The sequence below is a fragment of the Polyergus mexicanus genome, unplaced genomic scaffold (genome assembly GCF_030449975.1).
Source record: "Polyergus mexicanus isolate NDT 795.1 unplaced genomic scaffold, iyPolMexi1.0 SCAF_74, whole genome shotgun sequence".
In the NCBI taxonomy this organism is placed as follows: Eukaryota; Metazoa; Arthropoda; class Insecta; order Hymenoptera; family Formicidae; genus Polyergus; species Polyergus mexicanus.
The window spans coordinates 1,471-25,264 of NW_027223394.1; the positions used below are offsets into that span (position 1 = coordinate 1,471).

The window sequence follows — 23,794 nt, forward strand, 5'->3', positions numbered from 1 at the left end:
GAACTCTTCGATATTTGTCGTCTCGCTTGCTCCTTCATTCTTTCTCGCTTTCGCTTTTGTCGACTCTCCAGCATCGCGCGGGGATCTTTCCTTATCTACTATATATAAACATCTTATAAAATAAAAATTGAAACTTTCATATTGTATTTTATTAGTATAAAAATAATTATAATGGATTAATGAGATTCTTGCGATTAAAATAACACCAAATATGACATAAATCAGATAATTTTAAATGAAATAAGTAATCATAAGTTTAATAACATAATTGATTAAAAATTATCCAATTTATGTCATGTTTAGTATTATTTTAATCGCAAGAATCTCATTAATCTATTAGAATTATTTTGATATCCATAAAATACGAAAAACAGAAATTTTACGAACGATATGTAACCCGAGATATTATAGATAAAGAGAGCCTCGCGAGCGAGACTTCGGAACTCTTTGATGTTTGTCATCTCGCTTGCTCCTCGTTCATCATTGTATTCTTTCATCCCTATTATTATATTCTTTTATTTCTTCGACTTTTATTCTTTCTATATTCTCGGCTTCCTACATAATAATACATTAATTTATTCGTCTTTATTTTATACAACATAAATGATATATTGTGTATGTCATAAACAGGGTTGGGAAAGTTACTTTATAAAAGTAACTCGTTACCGTTACCGTTATTTTTTCTAAAAAGTAACTCGTTACCGTTACTCGTTACTAATTTGAAAAAGTAACTCGTTACCGTTACAGTTACTAAAAAGTAACGAGTCGTTACAATTTCCGTTACTTTTTTACAATACAAACTAATAAATTATTTTGCATAAGAAAAACTTTTAAAAAATTGTAAGCAAGATTTCATTCAAGATTTATTACAAAATAAATGATTAAATTTTATCGAAATTCTTTATTAATTTTTAATAAAATTTGTTGTTCCATAGTATCATCATTTAAATGCCTTCTTTGTGGTGTTAATACAGAGCCACCGATGCTAAACATTCTTTCTACAGATGCACTGCTTGGTAGAGCTGTATTATATTTAATAAAAAGTTGTTTAAGTTTTGGATAATCGTTTAACATTTCTATATTACAATTATTTGATTTTAAAAACCGTTGCAATTCTTCTTGTTCAGATTCATTTTGCACCGTTTTTTGCTCAAAAATGAAAAAATCATCGTGATCGTCAGATTTTCCAGCTTTTGAAGAATTTTCAGTTGATCGGATTCCCAATAAATTCTCCAAGTAATTTTCAGCACGTTTTCTTTTTTCTCCGGTTAACCAGTTTAACTTAAATTTTGGATGTAAACATGCTGCTATTATTATTTCTTCTGTTTTAAATATTGTACGAAATCTAAAATCAAATATAGTAAATTAAGCGACATTGTTTGTTTTATTGAAATTAATACTTTTGAATCAATAGTTTAAAATAAAATAATATTTTTCAATTAAATCCTTATTTAAAATTAAATAACATATGTATTAATCAAATTAATAAGTTACCTTTTATTTAAACCTTGCTGAATAGCTTCAACTAATGAATGGCAATCTATAAGGTCAGATTTATTGAGATTTTCTAATTTTCGTTGCAAGGTACTTAGAACTGGTAGTAAATAAGAGCTCTGCTTTTCCGAAAAGATAAAGCTCTCATTGGATATCGCGCGTCGGGTCATCGCACTGGTCTGCAAGAGCCATAAGTTGATCAATCACATTCAAGCATTTTTACAACATAATAAGAATGCTAATTGGTCGATTTGCTTACGGCTTTACGGTTAAGATAAAAATTTTATCACGCACAATAGCAAGAATAATATCTTAAATAAATCAAAAAATTTGAAAAAAGTAACGATAAAAGTAACTGTTAAATTCGTTACTCGTTACCGAAAAATGTAACGAAGTTACTTTTTCCGTTACAAATAAAATTTGTAACGCCATTACCGTTACAGTTACCGAAAAAAAGTAACTGTAACGGTAACGGCGTTACAAGTAACGCGTTACTTCCCAACCCTGGTCATAAATAGAAAAAGTATTTAATTATGTGTATTTTTATATGTACATGTGTTGTATTTAACTATAGTTAAATAGAAAAAGAAAATAACTTGTGTATCTGATTTATGATGTATCAAATAAACATAAATAAATAAATTTATTTATTTTCATGTAGGGAGACGAGAATAGAAAGAATAAAAATTGAGCAAATAAAAGAATATAATAATGGGAATAAAAGAATACAATAATGAACGAGCAGAAAGAGAGACAGAGAGAGAGAGAGAGAGAGAGAGAGAGAGAGAGAGAGAAGCGCGAGTGAACGCGTAAGTGAATATGCGAGGAGCATGAAGCTAAGCGATACGTAGTACATAGCGAGCGAGCGATTAGAAAGAGACAGAGCGTATGATCGAGAGAAAAAAGATACTGCAATAATGTTAGTGCGTACATGTATATTACTCTCATACGCATGAGACAGAGATGGTACGATTATGTTTGTCCTTGTCATATAAGATTGCAGCTCCGTCTATCGCAACATCACGCAACTAATCTGTTGCTCTGTTTTACTCTTGAGCCTCCATCTCGCACACACACATATGCACGAAAATTTTATTTTGCAAAATCTTTTTTATAAAGCTTCTAAACTCACTTCTCTAAGTTCACTTATACTCTTTGATGAAATGCCGAGTGCGGAGTTTACTGATTAGGCACGTGTAGATTACAAATTTGTTATATTAAGTAAATGTTGACGCAGAAGCCGATAACAAAACTGTGATTTTCTCATTTTTTTTCACTTTTCATATGAAATCGTGAACTCTGCACTCCGTTATTATGTATACTTTAATTATGGAAAAGGATTTGTTGATATCTATAATCAACAAAAAGATTTTGCAAAATAACGAATATTCGCGTTCTGTCGGTAATCCGGCATCCTCTTAAGACTCTTGTCTGCTCGGTCGCATATTCTTAAACGACGCGTCAGAAAACATGATGGATTGCTTCACAAAAAATATTCCTCTCTGCGAGATTTATCGTTTCTCAGAGTTTGTCACAGAGTTTCTGAATCATCCTATACAGAGAATTATCACAAATTTGCTATGATGCCGTATACGGCAAGGTTTGCCCTATTCTTGTCACAAATTTGCTGTCATCCCGTGCACAGCAAGGTTTGTCCTGTTCTTGCCACAAATTTGCTGTCATGCCATGCACCGCAAGGTTTGCTCTATTATTTGCGTAAAATGTGCGTCACACTATTGCGACAAGCCTTGCCAGCAGAAGCTAAGCTTTTTGTGGACACATCTTGTTACAATTTTGCTGTAAAGGCATGCTCGAGTTTGATGCAAACTTTGCGCAAATTTTGCATCATTTTGCTTGCTGGGACATTAGAACAAAATAATATGTAATATGAAAAAGGTCATGCGTTATTTTTCATTATATAAATGCCTTCATTATTAGATCTTATATCTGACACATCTGAGACATTTGATGTATCTGATGTAGAACTCATTCTTACTGCACTTGTACTTGATGCATTTGCTAATAAAATTATATTTGACAAATAAATTAATAAATATACACACATTTAGATAATATAAGAGTTATATAACAAATTGTCATACATACCAGAATTGGATATATATTTTCTTTGGCATATTTTAGTAATGCTGAGGCAAAGTTTAAATCTAAAAAGTATAAATTTTATGTAATAATATTCAGTATAAGAGTTATAAAAGTTAGAATATCATTTAAATAATCAATTTTATATAATTAATTTTTATTATTATTATGGAAATTTTACTTACCATTTTTTGCTTTATGTGCATCTTCTGTACTTAAATACAATGTGTGCATCTTGTTAGTTTCAACATCTAACAATTCTGTTTTATTGCACGACGCCATGTTGCACTGTAACTGCTTCATCTCTGGAGTTGCAGTAACCGCAGTAGCAATATGGCTACCTTTTATGACGTCATTGATAGAACTAGGTGCTGTCGCAGCACACTGCGTGCTAATAGCGGAACAATTTTTCAGCACTGCCAGTACTGGCAGTGTATATCGGAACACACCCTATGTCTACGTATTAAACAATTAAACAAATGTTGACGGCAGAAGCCGATAACAAGAGGAATATTTCTCGCAATTACGTCCTAAAAATTAATGGGATGCACAGATTGTTCGTTTTACCGACAAAATGCGAATATTAGCCAAAATGCAACATATTTTTGTTGATTATAGATATTAATAAATCTTTTTTCATAATCAAAGTACACGATACCGCGAGATATATGATTTCATGTAAAGTGGAAAAAATTGACAAATTACGGTTTTGTTATCGGCTTCTGCCGTCAACATTTGTTTAATTATTTAATACATAGACATAGGGTGTGTTCCGATATACACTGCCAGTATTGGCAGTGCTGAAAAATTGTTCTGCTATTAGCACGCAGTGTGCTGCGACATTATCTAGTTCTATCAATGACGTCATAAATGGTAGCCATATTGCTACTGCGGTTACTGCAACTCCAGAGGTGAAGCAGTTACAGTGCAACATATATTACGGAATCATTCTCTGATGCACTATAAAGAGATGAGCCTCTTATTTTGTATAATTATTTAACTTTTATGAGTAAGTAACTCATAATTCATGTATCGTAAGAGAGAGAGAGAGAGAGAGAGAGAGAGAAGCGACGATTTTCTTTTGAAACAAATATTTCGCGCGCTTTATTCGATGATAAATAGATATCGATAATCAGCGTTCGTTGGTTTCCGCCATTATTCATTATAGGGAGTGTCCGGCGATGTAGCAAGTAGCATCGCGTTTGTAATCAAACGCTTTTATATATCCGAAATTTTTGATTTTATTCCTTAAGCTTGATTCGCGCTTTATTGTATCCAATGTGAGATCCAATATGTTTAAATAAATACTTCGATCGCAGCTTGCATAGTTAATATCTTAAACAAATTATCATATATGTGAAACGAATGAACAAAGTGGCACAGATTGACAAGGTAGTCATTTACGGGGAGTGTCTAAGAACTGAATTTTATCAGTCCTACTTTTGCCATAATCGTATTTTTGTTTAACAATATTCAATTAGTATCAGTGATATAATACTGTAAATTATAACTTGATACTTCTAAAATGTTTATTGCATAATATGTTACAAGGTGTCCAGGATGATGTCTTATTTATTGAATAGCGTGGCATTCTCGCTAATTCTTTTATTACCTGCGTTTGCACAAAATATTTTGTATGGAGGACCAACTTATGAGTGCCCTCAACATTGGATGCAATTTCAAGAATCATGCTACCGTTTTATCAAGAGTCCGCTGAGACTGCGAGAGGATGCTCGAAGGAATTGTCAAGCATTTCAAAGTGATCTACTTACTATTAATACAATAGAGGAGCATGGATTTGTACTCTATCAATTGCTATGGCAGGATCCGCAACATCGTAGATGGTATACTGGAATAAAACTACAGAGTGGCTTATGGATAAATGAGGCTGATAGTACAACCTTAATAAATATGGATAATGCCTTTCTACCTGAACCCAATGACAATATAATAGGAAGAGATTATTTGGCATACTCATATTCTAATAACCTTCAGCGTTGGGGATTAGAAAAGGTCACTGGCAGAGAAGAGCTCTTATATATCTGCAAAGCACCCATCGCTACTCTTCATAACTTAGTAGATGATGATCGTACTTATCAATATGGCATTGATATTGATAATCCTCTTCAAATACCTAGAGGACCATATTTTATAAAACAACCTATAAGCAAAGTATTTGACGTATCAAAGAGAAGGATAAATAATGATGTTTCCCTGAGTTGTCTAGCAGGTGGCTACCCTACTCCAACCTATAAATGGTTTAAAGAAGATTATGAGAATGATCGGCTTATTGCAACAAAAATAGATCCTCTTTCAAATAGCAGATATACTGTGAGCGGCGGAACATTGATCATTTATGAGCCTGAACAAGTAAAGATTTTTCTAGTTTTTTCAAACATATAATAAATATGTATATTATTTTTTGTTTTAATGTTATTTATATTTATGTTACTGATTATATTGTATTATTAATTATAATTATTATTTATTTACAGACAGAAGACCGTGGCTCGTATCATTGCAAGGCTACTAATAAATTTGGTACAATTATATCTGAGAGTATTGAATTGTCATTTGGATATATCCTAGAGTTTAATTTAAAACGTTCTGAGGAACGTGGAGATAATCACTGGGGTAAAGCAGTTTATTGCGATCCACCACAACATTTTCCGGGTGTAAAGTATTACTGGGCGCGCGATTATTTTCCTAATTTTATCGAAGAGGATAAACGCGTATTTGTTTCGCATGATGGAGCGCTTTACTTCTCTACATTGGAAACGATCGACCGAGGAAACTATTCGTGCAATGTCCAAAGTGTCGCATCTGATACCGGACGTAACGGGCCATTCTTTCCGTTAAGAGTGAATATGCACTGTAATTCTGGATTATTTTTTAAAAGTATCTGTGTAATAATAGAATAGTACTTCATCACTTTCTAAATTTTTCAGCCTCATTCCAGCAGCTGAAGTTTCCCAATAATTTCCCAAAGGCGTTTCCAGAAGCACCAATAGTCGGAGAGGAAGTTAGATTGGAATGTATCGCATTCGGCTAGTAAGTTTATATATAATATTTTATTTTTCATATATACATATAAAGATGTATGAATATTTTTATAATTATAATTAATAATTTATTTGCATTTAGTCCCGTTCCCTCATACAATTGGACAAGAAGGGGTTCTGTCTTGCCGCGCGGTGCGTACGCGACGAGTTACAATCGGGTGTTGATAATACCCCATGTTCGTGTAGAAGATCAAGGCGAATATGTTTGCCGGGTGTACAACGATAGACTGTCAATCGAGAACTCCGTACGATTGACCATACAAGCAGCGCCTAATTTTACTATCCCGTTGGTGGACAAACATATGGATAATAGGGCAGATTTAACTTGGACCTGTGAAGCATTTGGCATACCAGATGTTACTTATAGTTGGTTCAGAAACGGGGAACTTTTGGACATGTATACTCTGCCGCCTGAAGATAGGAATCGTTACACTATACAAGATAATGTACTAAATATAAAGCATCTGGATCCTGAAAAGGATCAGGCTATGTATCAGTGTCGTGCGAGAAATCAGCTGAAGACAACATATTCATCGGCGCAACTTAGAGTCCTATGTGAATATTTACAGTTCTTTCAATTATATCATGATAATGAGAACCACATAAGAAGTCATGTTTCTTCAACATTTCAGCATTGAAACCTTCTTTTAAGAAGCGGCCTATGGAATCCGAAACATATGCGGCGGAAGGTGGCAATGTCACAATTGTATGTAAACCCGAAGCTGCGCCCAGGTCGAAATTCGTATGGAAGAAAGACGGAAACGTGATTGGATCAGGTGGTAGGAGAAGAATTCTGGAAACCGGAAACCTCATCATTAGCCCGGTATCACGAGACGATGAAGGAACATATGTGTGCATAGCAACGAATCAGTACGGCAGCGATGAAACTCGTGGACGATTAATTGTACTACGTAAGTTAATCATTTTATATTTTAAATATTTTTATTTTACAAATGACATTTTGTCCTGTAAGAAAAGCACACAAGATATACAGAATATCTCTAAAGCTTAATCCCACCTCTGGATCTCGGATACGGCTTTAAATATGGAGAAATGTTTCAGAGAAAAGTTGTATGGTTTCGTGGGGGACATAAGAAGGTCAATAATTTGACCTTGAATAGTTGCGTGAAGGTCACGTGAAAGTCATCTTCAATTTTTTAAATGGAACTGCCTACTTTTTATTGCATATTCTTGTAGCTTATCTCGAGAGCTTTTCAAAACACTATAATAAAGTATTTTTTCATTAAGTAATTTTTTAGTTATTTTATATTTTAATCCGAGAAATTTTGATATAAAAATTAAAATATCGTAAAATATTTAGTTTTCGATAATCTTACCGTAATACTTTTATGTACAGTATAATGAGATAAATCGATTAGTATAAAGAAAAAAACAAATAATTGTTTAAAAAAATACATTGTAAATAATTATATACTTTTTTCTTAAAAACTTATTAAAATTATTTTTTTTATACTGATTGATTTGTCTCATTATTCTGAACATAAAAATATTACAGTAAGATTATCGAAAACTGAATATTTAATGAGATATTATATTTTTTATATCAAAATATGTCAGATTAAAATATAAAATAACTCAAAAAATACTTAAGAAAAAAATACTTTATTGTGTTTTGAAAAGCTCTCGAGATAAGCTACAAGAATATGCAATAAAAAATAGACGGTTCCATTTAAAAAATTGAAGGTGACCTTCACGCAACTATTCAAGGTCAAATTAATGACACCACCTTATGTCCTCCTCAAAACCATACAACTTTTGTCTGAAATATTTTTCCATATTTAAAGCCGTTTGCGAGATCCAGGGATGGGGTCAGACTTTAGAGATACCCGGTATATTAAGTGAAATTATCAAAGCAATTAACCGAATTAAGGATTTGTCATTTATGCATATTTTAAATTATTCAACAACTGATTATTTAAAATTATTCATACAGGTGGACCACAACTTATTGAAAGATTGCCGCCACAAATAATTATGTCCTATAATTTTAATCAGACATTGCGTTGCTTGGGTCATACAGACGAAATGTTAGATGTAGCGTATATTTGGACGCATAATGGTATACGTATTCGCGATAAAGATTTGCAAAATAATCCCCGGTGGCATATTGATGGTGAATATCTAAACATCATAAATGCCACGTTCGCTGAATCCGGCGAATATGAGTGTATCTTGAAAAGCGCTGTTGGTGAAATATCGAGCAAGACCAATCTGATCGTGCACGGGCCACCGGGACCACCCGGTGGAGTGCAAGTTGTGAATATTGTCAAAACTTCAGCCACATTACGATGGACCGATGGTGCCTTAAACGGTAGACTGATAACTATGTACGCAATTAGTGCGCGTACAAATTGGAATCGCACGTGGTTTCCTCTCGTAGAAAGTAAATTCCTCAGTTTAATTATACTTTTTTTATAAGAATTATTTTTACAATTAGGATATTTATTAATTATCTTTTTAATATGCTTTTAATACTAAAAATACTTTCAAAACCAATTCATGTTTACTTTACTATTATTTGTAGATATTACAGCTATCGAGATGGATAGATACAATGGTCGAAAAGAAGCGTTTCTGGAAAACGTTCTCAGTCCTTACACTATATATGAGTTTCGTGTATTAGCGTTCAATGAACTTGGTTATGGTCCACCATCATCTCCCTCACCTCAATATAGTACTCCGTCCGACAAACCGACAAAATCACCATTGAATATTAGTGGTGGTGGAGGAAAGATTGGAGACCTTACAATCACATGGGATCCTCTTAGTCCATCCGAGCAAAATGGTCCTGGAATATATTATAAGATATTCTGGCGTCGCAAAGGACACGACACGGAGTACCAGTCGTTATCTTTAAAGGAATATGGCAATGTCGGTAGCAGCGTCGTGCCGATTCAACCAAAGTATTACTATATGGAATACGAAGTGAAAATACAAGCGATTAACGCGATAGGCGAAGGTCCTATATCGGAAAACATGACAGTGTACAGCGCGGAGGATATGCCGCAAGTCGCACCGCAACAAGTGTTTGCCTTGAGCTATAACAGTACCAGCTTGAACGTCAGTTGGCTGCCGATTGAACAAACTCGTGAACGAGTGCGAGGCAAACTGATTGGACATAGGATCAAGTACTGGAAGGAAAGTAACCGCGAAGAAGATGCTACTTATTACTTATCGCGCACCACTCGTCCTTGGTCGTTAGTAGTTGGATTGCAACCAGATACATATTATTATGTAAAGGTAAAATATAGAAGTTTTTATTTATATTTCTATTAGAACATATATAAAAAAAATTTACTATTTAAAAAAGCTATCTGATTAAAGAGAATTAATCTGTTTTAAAAATATTTCTCTTTAATAATTTTTCTCGAATTAATCTCTGATGATTAAAAAGATTTATTTTTGCCTGTATATATAATATTATTTAAAAAATAAAAGCGGAAGATATTTGAAGTTGTGGCAAATTTAAATCTAAATAAAGATCATAAATTCTATAAAGGTGATGGCCTACAACTCCGCCGGAGAAGGTCCGGAAAGCGAACGATATCTGGAGCGAACTTACCGCAAAGCGCCGCAAAATCCGCCGTCTTCGGTGAACGTGTACGGGATGAACCCGTCGACGGTGAGGGTCATTTGGCGTTATGTACAGCCAAGTTTCGAGGAGGAACCGCTAATCGGATATAAAATACGTGTATGGGAAGTCGATCAAGACATGAGCACAGCAAATGATACAATAATACCAGGCGGCTCCAAGCTGGAAGCTGATATCAAGAATCTGAGTCCGGGCAAGGCGTATCACTTGAGAGTGCTCGCGTTCAGTAACGGTGGCGACGGCCGTATGTCGAGTCCCACTCATACATTCCAAATGGGTGATGCCGCAGCTTTCAGAAGCAGCGCCGGGAACAAAATTCTGGATGCCGCTCTGGGGATAACTTTCTTACTGCTATTACGGGTCTATGGCTATATATAGTGTAAAGTAACCCCTAATAATTATGTAGGTCATAATAAGATTTAATGGCTGTAAATTTTATACAGATTTCTTAAATGAACAAACTAAAAAATTTAACAAAAACTAAAATACAAATTTTAAAATGAGATTTATAATAAGACATTATAGATTTCTTTGTTCATACACACTTAGATCGCTTAAGCAATTTCACATGTCAGTAAACTAATCATTTTTTTTTGTAGCCTAAAAATTAATATATATTGCTATGCTATCAGTGCGCTATGTAGTGCAATGACATAGTCGTTTTTGTTCTTTATGTTTAACAACGATAACTCATTGCTTAAATACTTCCACAACTTCTTTTTAAGAAGCATGACGATATTATGAGTCTACAAAGACTGAAACCGATCTGCATTTTTGATTCTAATATTACGCAGAATATGTATGTTTAGCATAATTTTTATTCTATATAATAGAAAAAAATATTCTATTTGCTTATATATATTTTTTTGGCATACATAATAATATTTTTAAATTCTTATAAATAATTTCTCTATTATTTCTTTATTATACAGAGTGTCCCATTTTAAAGGACCCACTCAAATATCTCAGAAACACTGCGTTAAATCGAAAAATGTTTCAAACAAAAGTTGTGTGGCTTCAAGGAGGCCATAAGATAGTGACAATGATTTGACCTTGGAAAATCATTTGAAGGTCATGTGAAGGTCAACTTTAAAATCTTAAATGGAAACCCCCATTTTTTATTTAGTATTCTTGTAGCTTATCTCGAGAGCTTTCCAAAACACTACAATAAAGTACTTTTTGAGTTATTTTATATTTTAATCTGACATATTTTGATATAAAAAATAAAATATTTTGTAAAATATTCAGTTTTCAATAATCTTACCGTAATACTTTTATGTACAGAATAATGAGACAAATCAATTAGTGCCAAAAAAAAAAAATTATTTCAAAAAATACATTGTAAATAATTTTCTTAAAAACAATTTTTTTTTTATAATACTAATTGATATACTAATATAATACTAATATAATATTAATTAATATACTAATTGATTTGTCTCGTTATTCTGTACATAAAAGTATTACGGTAAGATTATCGAAAACTGAATATTTTACGAAATATTTTATTTTTTATATCAAAATATGTCAGATTAAAATATAAAATAATTCAAAAAATACTTAATGAAAAAATACTTTATTATAATGTTTTTGAAAGCTTTCGAAATAAGCTACAAGAATGCTAAATAAAAATGGGGGTTTCCATTTAAGATTTTAAAGTTGACCTTCACATGACCTTCAAATGATTTTCCAAGGTCAAATCATTGTCACCATCTTATGGCTCCCTTGAAACCACACAACTTTTGTTTGAAACATTTTTCGATTTAACGCAGTGTTTCTGAGATATTTGAGTGGGTCTTTTAAAATGGGACACCCTGTATAACTAATTATATAACTATTGTATAACTATTTCTTAACTTTTTAACTTTATTATATAAGTATTACATATACATGAAGTATTTTAAGTAAATTGTGCAAAATTTTTGTTTTGTCTTTTTATATACATATATATATATAGGGTGTATCAGACTACCCGTGCCAGCTGAATATATCGAAAACCGAGAATGGCAGACAAAAATATTTCAGACAAAAGTTGTAGAGTTTCAAGTAACGTATTACATAGTAATATTAGTACGACCTTGAATAGCGTTGTGCAGGTCATCATAAATTTCTTAAATGGAACCCCCCATTTTTTATTGCATATTTTTGTAGCTTATCTCGAAAGCTTTTGAAAACACTATAATAAAGTATTTTTTCATTAAGTATTTCTTGAGTTATTTTATATCTTAATCTGGCATATTTTGATATAAAAAATGAAATATCTTGTAAAATATTTAGTTTTCAATAATCTTACCATAATACTTTTATATACAGAATAATAAGACAAATTAATTAGTATAAAAAAAACAATTTTTTTTTTAAAGTGTAATTATTTACAATGTATTTTTAAACAATTTTTTTCACACTAATTGATTTGTCTCATTATTCTGTACATAAAAGTATTACGGTAAGATTATAAAAAACTAAATATTTTACGAGATATTTTACTTTTTATATCAAAATATGTCAGATTAAAATATAAAATAACTCAAAAAGTACTTAATGAAAAAATACTTTATTATAGTATTTTGAAAAGCTCTCGAGATAAGCTACAAGAATATGCAATAAAAAATGGGGGGTTCCATTCCGCTTAAAGTTATCGACGCGTGTACGCTATTCGTGTGATAAAAATTCGACATAGTTGCTTGAAACATATTATTTTACTGCCGTTGCGTGTGACTACGGAGTTATTCCGAGACAGACGATTTTTCGCTGTTTATCCGCTGCGTGCAAACTACGATTGCATTCGTATGCATTTGTATGAATTTTCTGTTAATTACCGTGTACACAGGGTGTTTATCCTAGAATCACCGGCGTCTAACTGCTTTCGCGTTTGCCGACCCGTCGGCCGTCGCATTCCGCGTGCAGTCTTTCACGGTATCTTCGCTCGCATGTTCGCGCAATATCGTAAACATTTGCTGGTGATAGCTGCCAAGTGAAATTTATGATGACCTTCACGTGATCTTGGCAACGCTATTCAAGGTCGTACTAATATTACTATGTAATACGTTACTTGAAACCCTAGAACTTTGTCTGAAATATTTTTATCTGCCGTTTTCGGTTTTCGGCTGGTACGGGTGGTCTGATACACCCTGTGTATATATATATTTTTCTATTATTCCCTCATTCTCGTAAACCAAATGTTATAATTTCATATTATGTTTACACTTTATTCAAAAATTACCAAGTTTTGTGTAACTATAAAATTATATTCTACATATTTTTGAGGTAAGCAAAATAATTTGAAATAAATCATATATACTTGTACATTGAATAATGTATATTTAAAATTAATTTAGAGATATAAGAATTCTTTTTACATTTAGACTCTTATATAAATTATGAAACGAGCATATTCTGTAAAAATTAACACATTGTTTTTTACATTGTTCAATTGTACTATATATACTATAAATTCTGTTTATTTGCCAAAAAAATGAAAAGCACGTTGATGAAGAAAATATTTTGTTATACTATGCAAACGACTTGAGATCTAGATATACATATATGGATGTAATTATATAGGTCTAAAACAAAAAAGGAAATAAAAATCTTGCATAAATTATAATAAATTGCGCTCATGCAAAAATATATATTCAATACTAAGTTACACATATTATATATTAAAATGCTATGACTTACGAATAATGATTAGGAATTAATGGCAATCAACAGATAAGGATTATATAACGTCATAATATATAAAACAGCGTAATTTTCCGTCCATGTATACAGAAGTAGGTAATGAACACTGCTAATTTTGATAATATTGAGAATATTTGTTAATCACTGAACTATTCTAATGCTCTGTGAATTATTCTAATTATAATTAGTTTTTAATTTTTATACATTATCATAATTATCAATAAACTTTCCAAATAGAGCTTTTTCGTATAAATATTTTTTGGTTATTTTTTGTTTGATATATACATAATATTAGAATAGTTCAGAAATATATTATATGATAAAAATTTATATAAACCATAATAGTGTTCATACGAATGTACTACAAGATATGTCTCAGAAATTATATATATTATATATATATATATATATATTTGGGTTCTAATATCTCTATATTTAAAGAATGTAAACACATTTAACATTTTAATACATTTTATATAGTAAATGTATGAAAGATTTTTTTACATGAATTTATTTATTATTTATATTGTGTATATAAATAATAATTTATATACATAATGCAAATAATGAAGAAACAAAATTTTGATACATGTGTGTATACGCGCGTTAAAATCGTCGCTAGAAAAATCTTTGACATCAGTTGTTTAATTAAGAAAATAGATATGGCAATAAGCAGTACATTTATTACTCCAATCGTATATATATTTTTTTTTATACATTATTATATCAGAAATATATACATTGTATAATAACAAAATTTTTACAATATTAACATTGTTATTCTCTGTTTTCTATAACAACTTCATAATCTGTATGTAAGATATTTTTGGTTATTTACATCTTTTTTAAACATATTTTTCTAAAAAAAGGTCTGTCTCACATTATATATGTAAATGTATACAGGGTGGATCATTTTAATCAATCGACGCGAATATCTCGAAAACTGAGTCCGCCAGACAAAAACGTTTCAAACAAAAGTTGCATGGTTTCGAAGGGGCCACATGATAAAAATATGGATTTAACCTTGAGTGATCTTTTCAAGGCCAGGTCAATGTGATCGATGTTTTCTTAAATAGACCCATATGATAAAATGAGCAATATTATAGATTTGTATTCAAAATATGCGTGCGACACAAACAGATATCTATGTAAAGTCGTTGCTCCTACGAGACGATGGAACATAAATAGAGTAGAAATCCAACATATTTTCTGTCTCTACATATTTATCACAATGCGAAAAGTTTGTATTTTATTGCTCTTTCCAAAGTATGCACATATGCTTGACTCCATTACTCTACATAATGATATCGGTAATGTAACTATAAAGCGTTGGTAATATACCGACATTTTTAGTTACATTTAGATGAGGGCGTTTACTCGTCGGAGTTCGCCCGTCGCTCCGGAATCCTCTTAAGAGAGAAGAGAGACACACTTGCATAAACGCATAATCATAAACATAAGGAAATTGATTGGTTCATTTCCTTATGCATAAGGAAATGGACCAATCAATTTCCTTATGCTTATGATTAAGGAAATGGACCAATCAAATTCCTTATGCTTATGATTATGCGTTTATGCGAGTGTGTGCTCCTCGCTTTATTCTTCAAGCATATTCGCTTACGCGTTTACTCATCGCACTTCTCTCTCTCTCTCTCTCTCTCTCTCTCTCTCTCTCTCTCCCTCTCTCTTTCTCTCTGTCTGTCTTTCTCTTTTACATCCATTGCGTGTAGCAAACAGCTGATTGCACGCACTCTTTCTCTCTCTCTCTCTCTCTCTCTCTCTCTCTCTCTCTCTCTCTCTCTCTCTCTCTCTCACTGATTCTTACCTTGTATGTAGAGATTCGTTGCCCTCATACGACTCAATAAGTAATATATTTCCGTGTGACACAACGAGTAACTAGCAAACTTTTTTTCACTCACAAATTGTGCCACTTATCGAACTTTTACGAATTAATCCACGCACTTTATTGATAAATTGAATTTATTAACGATTATAACGGTTAATCACAAGTTACCGATTACTACCAATTAATTATTAAAATAACTCGAAGAAAGAAACGCGTTATTCGATGCAGAGGCTTTAGCCGATCACAGGATACATAATAACGTCCGCGTCGATCACGCGTAATGTGATACGTTTAGTCGTTCGGCAGCCGGCAGCCGACAATGCTAGTACTGACATAACTTGCTTATTGTCGTCGCGCAGTCCCCGCATCAAATAACGCGTTTCTTTCTTCGAGTTATTCTAATCGGTAGTAATCGGTAGATTGTGATTAACCGTTATAATCATTAATAAATTCAGTTTATCGATAAAGTGCGTGGATTAATTCGTAAAAGTTCGATAAGTGGTACATTTTGTGAGTGAAAAAAAGTTTGCTAGTTACTCGTTGTGTCACACGGAAATATTACTTATTGAGTCGTATGAGGGCAACGAATCTCTACATACAAGGTAAGAATCGGTGAGTGAGAGAGAGAGAGAGAGAGAGAGAGAGAGTGTATGCGATCAGCTGTTTGCTACACGCGATGGGTGTAAAAGAGAAAGACAGAGAGAGAGAGAGAGAGAAAGAGAGTGCGTCTGTGCGATCAGCTATTTGCTACATGCGGTGAGTTTGATTGATTGATCTTTATTAGCTTTCTCAGCTATTTGTAATACAAATCTAGTTTACATTAATTACAATATACTCCTTTAACATTCGCTTAAACGGCACAATTCTTTCATTCCGCTTTATTTCAGCTGGCAAGGCGTTATACATTTTCACTCCTTCGTAAAACATACTCTTTTGCGCACTCCTTGTTCTGCGATATTTTATTGCAATATCCCCAGCTTGTCGTGTTTGCCTTTCACTCTCATTTCCCACAATTTCTAACCTATTTCTTAATTGCTCCGGTAACATGTTCCTTAAAATCTTAAAAATAAATATACGCACATTGTAGCCGCGCCTTCGATTTACACGTCCACATTAACAGAATTTATTTGTTTCGCCGATCGGAGAGATAGGACGTAATTGAGTTGTCCGGGTTTAGTTTGTTGAACAGTATTTATTCTTTTCGACACCAACTCCCGGACCGTCTTAGGTAATCGCACGCGACAGCAAGATATGAGCGGACACGCGAATTATCGTTTAATTATAACTTTATGAGCGTTAGGCGTTCGGTGTGCTCCCGGTGAAGGCTTGCGACGAAGTGTCTTAACGAAAAACCTTCTCTGCGATCCACGTACAATAGTCCTGGTTGATACGGGTACTACAAAAAAGGAGGAATTTCGATCGTTCGATTCCGAGAGCCAATCGGCTATCGACAACGAGGTGTTTGTCAGAATCGAACGATACGAAGAAACCGCAAAAACGGAATGAAAACAAGGCTTCGCACGTAACGTCTCGCTTTAGAACGTTCGAGAAACAAAATTAATAATATAGTTTATAAAACGCTTACTTTCTTGAACATCCCGCTCGCCTCGTATACCGGGTAGGTTACGAAATAACTGGTTAAATCCTACCACCATAATCGATACACGGCATCTTAATGATAATTCTCGATCAGACGGTCCGAAGAGCTCTACAGCAAATTTTTCAACATACAATAATAGGAAAAGAGTACAGATAAAGATCGTCGGTGATTCAATCGAAATACATGAATTAACCTAATCAGTAAATCTTAGCCTAGGGTTATTTACATAGGCGTTCTTAGAATAGATATATGTACATATACAGAGCGTGACGATAATTAAAGTCAAACTTAATTATTAACGCATAAAGAAAACGCAAATTAATTTAAGAGCCAGTGTCACTTGATATCGGTAGCTGACAGATCTGCGTTATTGGTCGCTTTAGAGTGGTTTTGGCAGTACGCAATGTAACTACTCGGACATGCCCATCCGATCCCGGATGTACGTCTAATATTCGGGCAAGTTCCCATTTCGAAGGAGGTGCCAAATTATTTTTCAACAATACCAGCTCGTTAATTTTGAGCTCCGGTTTGTTTTCTTGCCATTTACGCCTTTGTTGCAATGTATGCAAATAATCAGAAGACCAAGAACGCCAGATCTGCTCTAAAATCGCACGCACTTGCTGCCATCGAGACAGCCGATTCGAATCGATATCTAAAACAGATTCTTCAGGCGGACTTACTAACGGGCGACCGACTAAAAAATGACCCGGAGTTAACGCGGAAAAGTCATTCGGATCATCATGTAACGCGGAAATCGGGCGGGAATTTAGGCAAGCCTCGATTTGACACAGCAGCGTAGCGAACTCGATCTGCGATAATGTTCGGGAACCAATCGCTCGTTTCAAATGAAACTTTAATCCTTTGACACCGGCTTCCCAAAGTCCGCCGAAATGCGGAGCAGAGGGAGGTATAAAATGCCATTTTACGTTATCATTAGCGATAGCGTCGTGTATTTGAGGGTCAGCGACAAGTCGCTGAAAGGTAGTGTTTAATTCGCGGTCCGCGCCTTGAAAATTAGTGCCGTTATCACTGTACATGTCGGATGGAAGACCGCGACGGCTTGCAAATCTCCGAAAGGCGGAGAGAAAACCGTTAGTAGCGTAATCATCTATGTATTCTAAATGGACGGCCTTTGTCGAGAGACAAATAAAAACGGCAACATAATATTTTTTGGATCGTTGACCGCGGCCGACTGACGGAATAATATTCATCGGCCCGGCGTAATCGACGCCTGTGTGCGAGAACGGAGCCGAAGGCGTGACGCGGGGCTGGGGGAGATTCCCCATCAGCTGTTGCGAGGTACATGCGCGTTCGCGTACGCACTTTACACAACTACGTATAAGAGATTTTACACTGGTGCGCGCTGAAATTATCCAATAATTTTGGCGTAAAATTCTTAACATCAATTGAGTGCCTCCATGAAGAGAGGCTTTATGAGCTTGAGCGATTAATAAATCCGAAATTCGATGTTTCGGTAAAATTATAGGGTGCCGTTCATCATAACTGAGTGACGAATGGTCAATCCGCCCGCCAAGGCGAATTAATTTATCTTTCCCGAGAAAGGGGTAAAGCGATAACAAAGAACTGGATCTTGGCAGTAAACTTTTATCGTTTAACGCTTGAATTTCGGATGGAAAATGACGTTGTTGCACGTAACGGAGCCAAAACAAGGAAGCTTCTTTGAGTTCGGCAGCGGACAAGCACGTCGTATTCACGTTCGTATTGGTCGCGCGACATTTTAGATTATTAATAAAACGTTGCACGCGTGCCGTGACTCGAATTAACCTCCTCCATGTAGAGACTTCGTTCGGTAATTGCCACTCCAGATTATGTTGAGCATGACAAACGATCGTATTTCGCGTTTCGGTTTCGATTATCTGACGATCGGCTTCAAGTTGATCTTTTAATTTATCATGGATCGGCCACGCGGTAGAAGGGGAACTCAACCAGGCAGGGCCGGCCCACCAAAGTTTGAAATCGCGGAGTTCAGCGGGTGACAAACCTCGCGACGCGCAATCCGCTGGATTTTCTTTAGATGGGACGTGATTCCATTTAATCGACGGCAGCCGAGTTTGTACTTCCGATACGCGATTCGCCACATAAGTAGTCCATCTGCGTAAATGAAAACCGCCTCGCGCCATCAATTTCGTAAGCTGATCGCGACTTTCCTTTAGCGACGGAACTTCATCGGCGCCAAATAGAACGTCGTCGACGTAAATAGAATCTTGTACTATTGTTTGTGCTTTTGGAAAGGAATGACCTTCGTCGATAGCTAATTGATTGATAACGCGCATGGCTAAATACGGAGCTGGAGCAGTACCGTATGTAACTGTAAGCAATCGATAAGATTGTATCGGAGAATTAATATTAGATCGCCAAAAAATCCGCAAAAAATCGACATCGTCTCGATGAACGCGGATCTGTCGAAACATCTTTTCGATATCGGCGGTGTACACATAACGAAATTGACGCCAACGAAGGATAATTGAGGACAAATCGCGTTGTAATTTAGGCCCGGTCATTAAATGATTATTTAATGTAGAACCATTGCTCGTTTTGCACGACGCGTTAAATACTACGCGAAGTTTCGTCGTGCTGCTAGACTCGCGTAGTACCGGATGATGCGGTATATACACCGCTTGGTTAAGCGTCGGATTTTCGTCGGAGACAGATTCCATATGACCCATAGATTTATATTCATTTAAGAAAGAATGATAGGGTTTCGCGAGATCCGGATTTTTTCGTAGGCGTTGTTCTAATTTCGAATAAAGAAGCGCGGCAGTTTCGCGCGAAGCTCCTATATCGAGCGGAGGGTTGGTTTTAAATGGTAACCGTATTATATAGCGGCCGTCTTCGGCACGCTGATGTGTTTCGATAAAATGTTGTTCGCATTTTTTATCTTCTTCCGACAGCGGAAGTTCGGAAGAAATTTCCTCGATCTCCCAAAATTTTTGAAGGAGAGAATCGAGCGAAGGAATTGTTACGCAATTTAATGAAGTCGCGGAACCGGTAATTGAATTAGAAGTGCCGGTAGGACCGGATAATATCCATCCTAAAGCAGTAAGCTGGGCCGTCGGAGTGCCGGTCGGACCATGTTTTACCTTTTGCTTTAATAACGATCCATATAAATCTGATCCTATGAGCAGATGGATCGGATGATTGCTAAACGGATCCGGATCCGCGAGAGATAATTTCCGTAAATGCGGCCAATAATCTACGGTTTTAGTCTTTGAGCCAGCGTATGACGTAATTTTTTGATATACGAAAGCAGTCAAAGAAAAGGTTGAGGAACCTCGCCCATTACAAGACTCGAGAGTAAGAGACACCTGAGATTTCGCTACGCCACTGTATCGTTCGCCGAAACACTGTACGTGGAGGCTCGCGCGGGAACGTTTCGTGCGCATAGTTTGACACAACGATTCCGAAATAAAGCTAACAGCCGAGCCTTGATCTAACAACGCACGAACTTTAAATTTACGTCCTTCGATGGTACGCAGTATTACCCATGCGGTGGCTAGTAACACGTTCGGCGGATTTTTCAGCGGCGAATGAATCGTTTGAACGGAAGCGACGGCGGTCTCGTTCTTTATCTCAGGGGTGGCCGAGCCGCTCGGTTGAGCGTTAAGAGTTTTGTTTTCCAAAACAGAATTTTCACTAATCTTCTGTACTGGTATATTTGATGCACGATGCAAGAGCGTATGATGTGCTCGTCGGCACAAATTACAGCGTTTTTTACTCTTGCAAGAGGTCGGGAAATGGCCGACTTTTAAACAATTAAAGCAACCTTTGTGTGATTTGAGAAACTGAGTTCTCTGTTCGACGGATTTACGCTTAAACTCGTCGCATAACATCAAATTATGATTGCCGGAACAATTCAAACATTTTTCGGTGGCTACGTTATTCACCGAGGCCCGATTAGAGCCTTTATTTTTATGAGACGAAGTATCGGCATTTAACTTAGAATGATCGGTTAGTCCTCGAATTCGCAGCGTCATAAAATCTCGAATCTCTTCATACGTCGGAGATGCGGTTGATTTACCGCGTTGCAGATTCCACTCATTACGTGTGCGTGGACTAAATTTTTGCGAAACAATATAGACTAATAAGTCATCCCATTTTTCAACAGGTCTGCCTAAATTTGTTAACGCGGCTAATGACGCGGCAACGGTATCGCGTAAACCTTTGAGTTCGACAGCGGATTCCGTTTTCATAATAGGCAAATCAGCGAAAGCGTGAATATGCGCATGAATAATCGCGTTTTGATTATCGTACTCTTCGATAAGTAATTTCCACGCACCATCGTAATTTGCGTCTGCAATCTTAACATGATTAATTAATACCGCAGCTTCGCCCGTGACACTGGCTTTTAAATAATGTAGTTTCTGCGTATTCGACAGCGATTCTTTCGAGGCGACGAGCGATTCGAATATTCCGCGGAAGTTTTCCCATTCGGCGAAATTACCGGAAAATTTCGGCAACGGGATGCGTGGTAATTGCAATGAAACCGCACCAGACAATTCGCGAGAAGAAATGTCGCTTACCGTTGATGCCGCATTTGGGTCGCACCGGGAGAATTTACCTATCACGTCTGCGAGGTAGTCCGCCGCTTCGTGGTAGACGTCCTCGGCCGTAAAGAATTCCTCCTCGGTGAAGTATGGGACTGTACGCTGTTCGTCGGCCGTTGCTATTTGCTGAAGCTGGACGTTGAGACGTTGACACCTTTCCCATAAGGTCTCCAAGGCGTCCAGTCGACTCTTCGCCTTGTATTGCGTGACGTTGGCCTGGCCCATTTTCTTAAAGTTGGGGAACACTCGCTTCATCGAGCTTATTGTAATAGATTGCTCGATGAGGAGGCCCTGCAGCGAGTCCGTCATGATGGTAGGCCGATAAGATGAAGCCTTTCAGCAACAATTCACCACCTTTGGGTTGTAGAGATGCTGAAGCGTGACGACTGGTCCGTCGCACGCGGATGTGCGAAGACGCACTATAATTTTCACTTAACAGTGCCGCGCGCTAAAGCGTGCGACAACTATGTGTAACTGCGGATTACGCAGGACGCACTCTGAGGTGCGGAGTGCTAAAGAGCACAAAGATTGCACTTAAGCTGTGCAAAGCGCTAAGAAGCGCGAGATTTGCGCGGCACTGCGGATTACGCAGGACGCACTTTGAGGTGAGGAGTGCTAAAGAGCACAAAGATTGCACTTAAGCTGTGCAAAGCGCTAAGAAGCGCGAGATTTGCGCGGCACTGCGGATTACGCAGGACGCAAATAATAATGATACGTTGTGCTTAAGAGCACAACTTTAATAATGCAATGGAATGCAAAGTTGACTTCGCGCACTTTATTTTCCCGGAAGTCCTTTCGACGCACTCGCGTTATTATTTACGGCAGTGGAATGCGGATAGATGTTTTGATATCGCGCACCATCTCCGTCTCGCGATAGTTTTTATAAGTGCTGTTACCTTAGCGTGTCAGCGTTCTCACTCGCACTCCGCGAACTGATTACCGAATCACTATCTGTTTTTCCAAGATCCGGCTCGAAGGACCATTTAATGTAGCCGCGCCTTCGATTTACACGTCCACATTAACAGAATTTATTTGTTTCGCCGATCGGAGAGATAGGACGTAATTGAGTTGTCCGGGTTTAGTTTGTTGAACAGTATTTATTCTTTTCGACACCAACTCCCGGACCGTCTTAGGTAATCGCACGCGACAGCAAGATATGAGCGGACACGCGAATTATCGTTTAATTATAACTTTATGAGCGTTAGGCGTTCGGTGTGCCCCGGTGAAGGCTTGCGACGAAGTGTCTTAACGAAAAACCTTCTCTGCGATCCACGTACAATAGTCCTGGTTGATACGGGTACTACAAAAAAGGAGGAATTTCGATCGTTCGATTCCGAGAGCCAATCGGCTATCGACAACGAGGTGTTTGTCAGAATCGAACGATACGAAGAAACCGCAAAAACGGAATGAAAACAAGGCTTCGCACGTAACGTCTCGCTTTAGAACGTTCGAGAAACAAAATTAATAATATAGTTTATAAAACGCTTACTTTCTTGAACACACATTATAATATAGCCTCTGTTTTATGGACATAAACTGTAGCGCTTGCAGCATACGCTCCACTTTGGTATGTCTATCACATTGCAATATGATCCTCATGGCCCGGTTTTGTGCTTTTTGCAATTTACTCAGCTGTGTTTTTCCCATATCAATTAACAGCGTCGCACAATACTCAAAGTGAGGTGCTATAATTGTCTTATATACAATACATCTAGTGTATGCCGATATATAATTACCTATTCTATTCAAAAAACTCGTTTTTTCCCCTATTTTCTTTAGCATATAATCACAGTGGTCCTTAAATCGTAGTCTATCGTCAATAATTATGCC

General features: G+C 36.0%; 2 protein-coding genes across 3 annotated transcripts; one reads left to right on the forward strand and one right to left on the reverse strand.

Moving 5' to 3' along the window:
- The first annotated feature begins 4,523 nt into the window (after positions 1 to 4,523).
- LOC138944015 (contactin) lies at positions 4,524 to 11,253 on the forward strand. 2 transcript variants are annotated; one of them, XM_070314907.1, is made up of 9 exons: positions 4,524 to 4,603; positions 5,146 to 5,964; positions 6,090 to 6,468; positions 6,543 to 6,645; positions 6,739 to 7,211; positions 7,289 to 7,567; positions 8,611 to 9,060; positions 9,202 to 9,917; positions 10,177 to 11,253. In XM_070314907.1, exons 2-9 carry the CDS (start codon positions 5,155 to 5,157, stop codon positions 10,645 to 10,647), a joined length of 3,681 nt encoding a protein of 1,226 aa, XP_070171008.1. In that variant the 5' UTR covers positions 4,524 to 4,603; positions 5,146 to 5,154; the 3' UTR covers positions 10,648 to 11,253. The 2 variants fall into 2 exon arrangements, with proteins under 2 accessions (XP_070171008.1, XP_070171007.1); XM_070314906.1 differs by lacking the exon at positions 4,524 to 4,603 and adding an exon at positions 4,738 to 4,986.
- A 6,469-nt stretch (positions 11,254 to 17,722) lies between these two features.
- On the reverse strand, positions 17,723 to 22,273 carry LOC138944016 (uncharacterized). The gene has a single exon (XM_070314908.1). The coding sequence runs from the start codon at positions 22,271 to 22,273 to the stop codon at positions 17,723 to 17,725; it is 4,551 nt and encodes a 1,516-aa protein (XP_070171009.1).
- Between the last annotated feature and the right edge of the window lie 1,521 nt (positions 22,274 to 23,794).

What these genes read in the sequence shown, in the direction of transcription:
- LOC138944015 (XM_070314906.1), top strand. Translation starts at nt 4,960, where the DNA reads ATGAACAAAGTGGCACAGATTGACAAG. An exon ending in TCATTTATGAGCCTGAACAA is followed by an intron (nt 5,965 to 6,089) that starts GTAAAGATTTTT and finishes ATTTATTTACAG; the next exon opens with ACAGAAGACCGTGGCTCGTA. An exon ending in GTGGTTTCCTCTCGTAGAAA is followed by an intron (nt 9,061 to 9,201) that starts GTAAATTCCTCA and finishes TATTATTTGTAG; the next exon opens with ATATTACAGCTATCGAGATG.
- LOC138944016 (XM_070314908.1), bottom strand. Translation starts at nt 22,273, where the DNA reads ATGACGGACTCGCTGCAGGGCCTCCTCATCGAGCAATCTATTACAATA.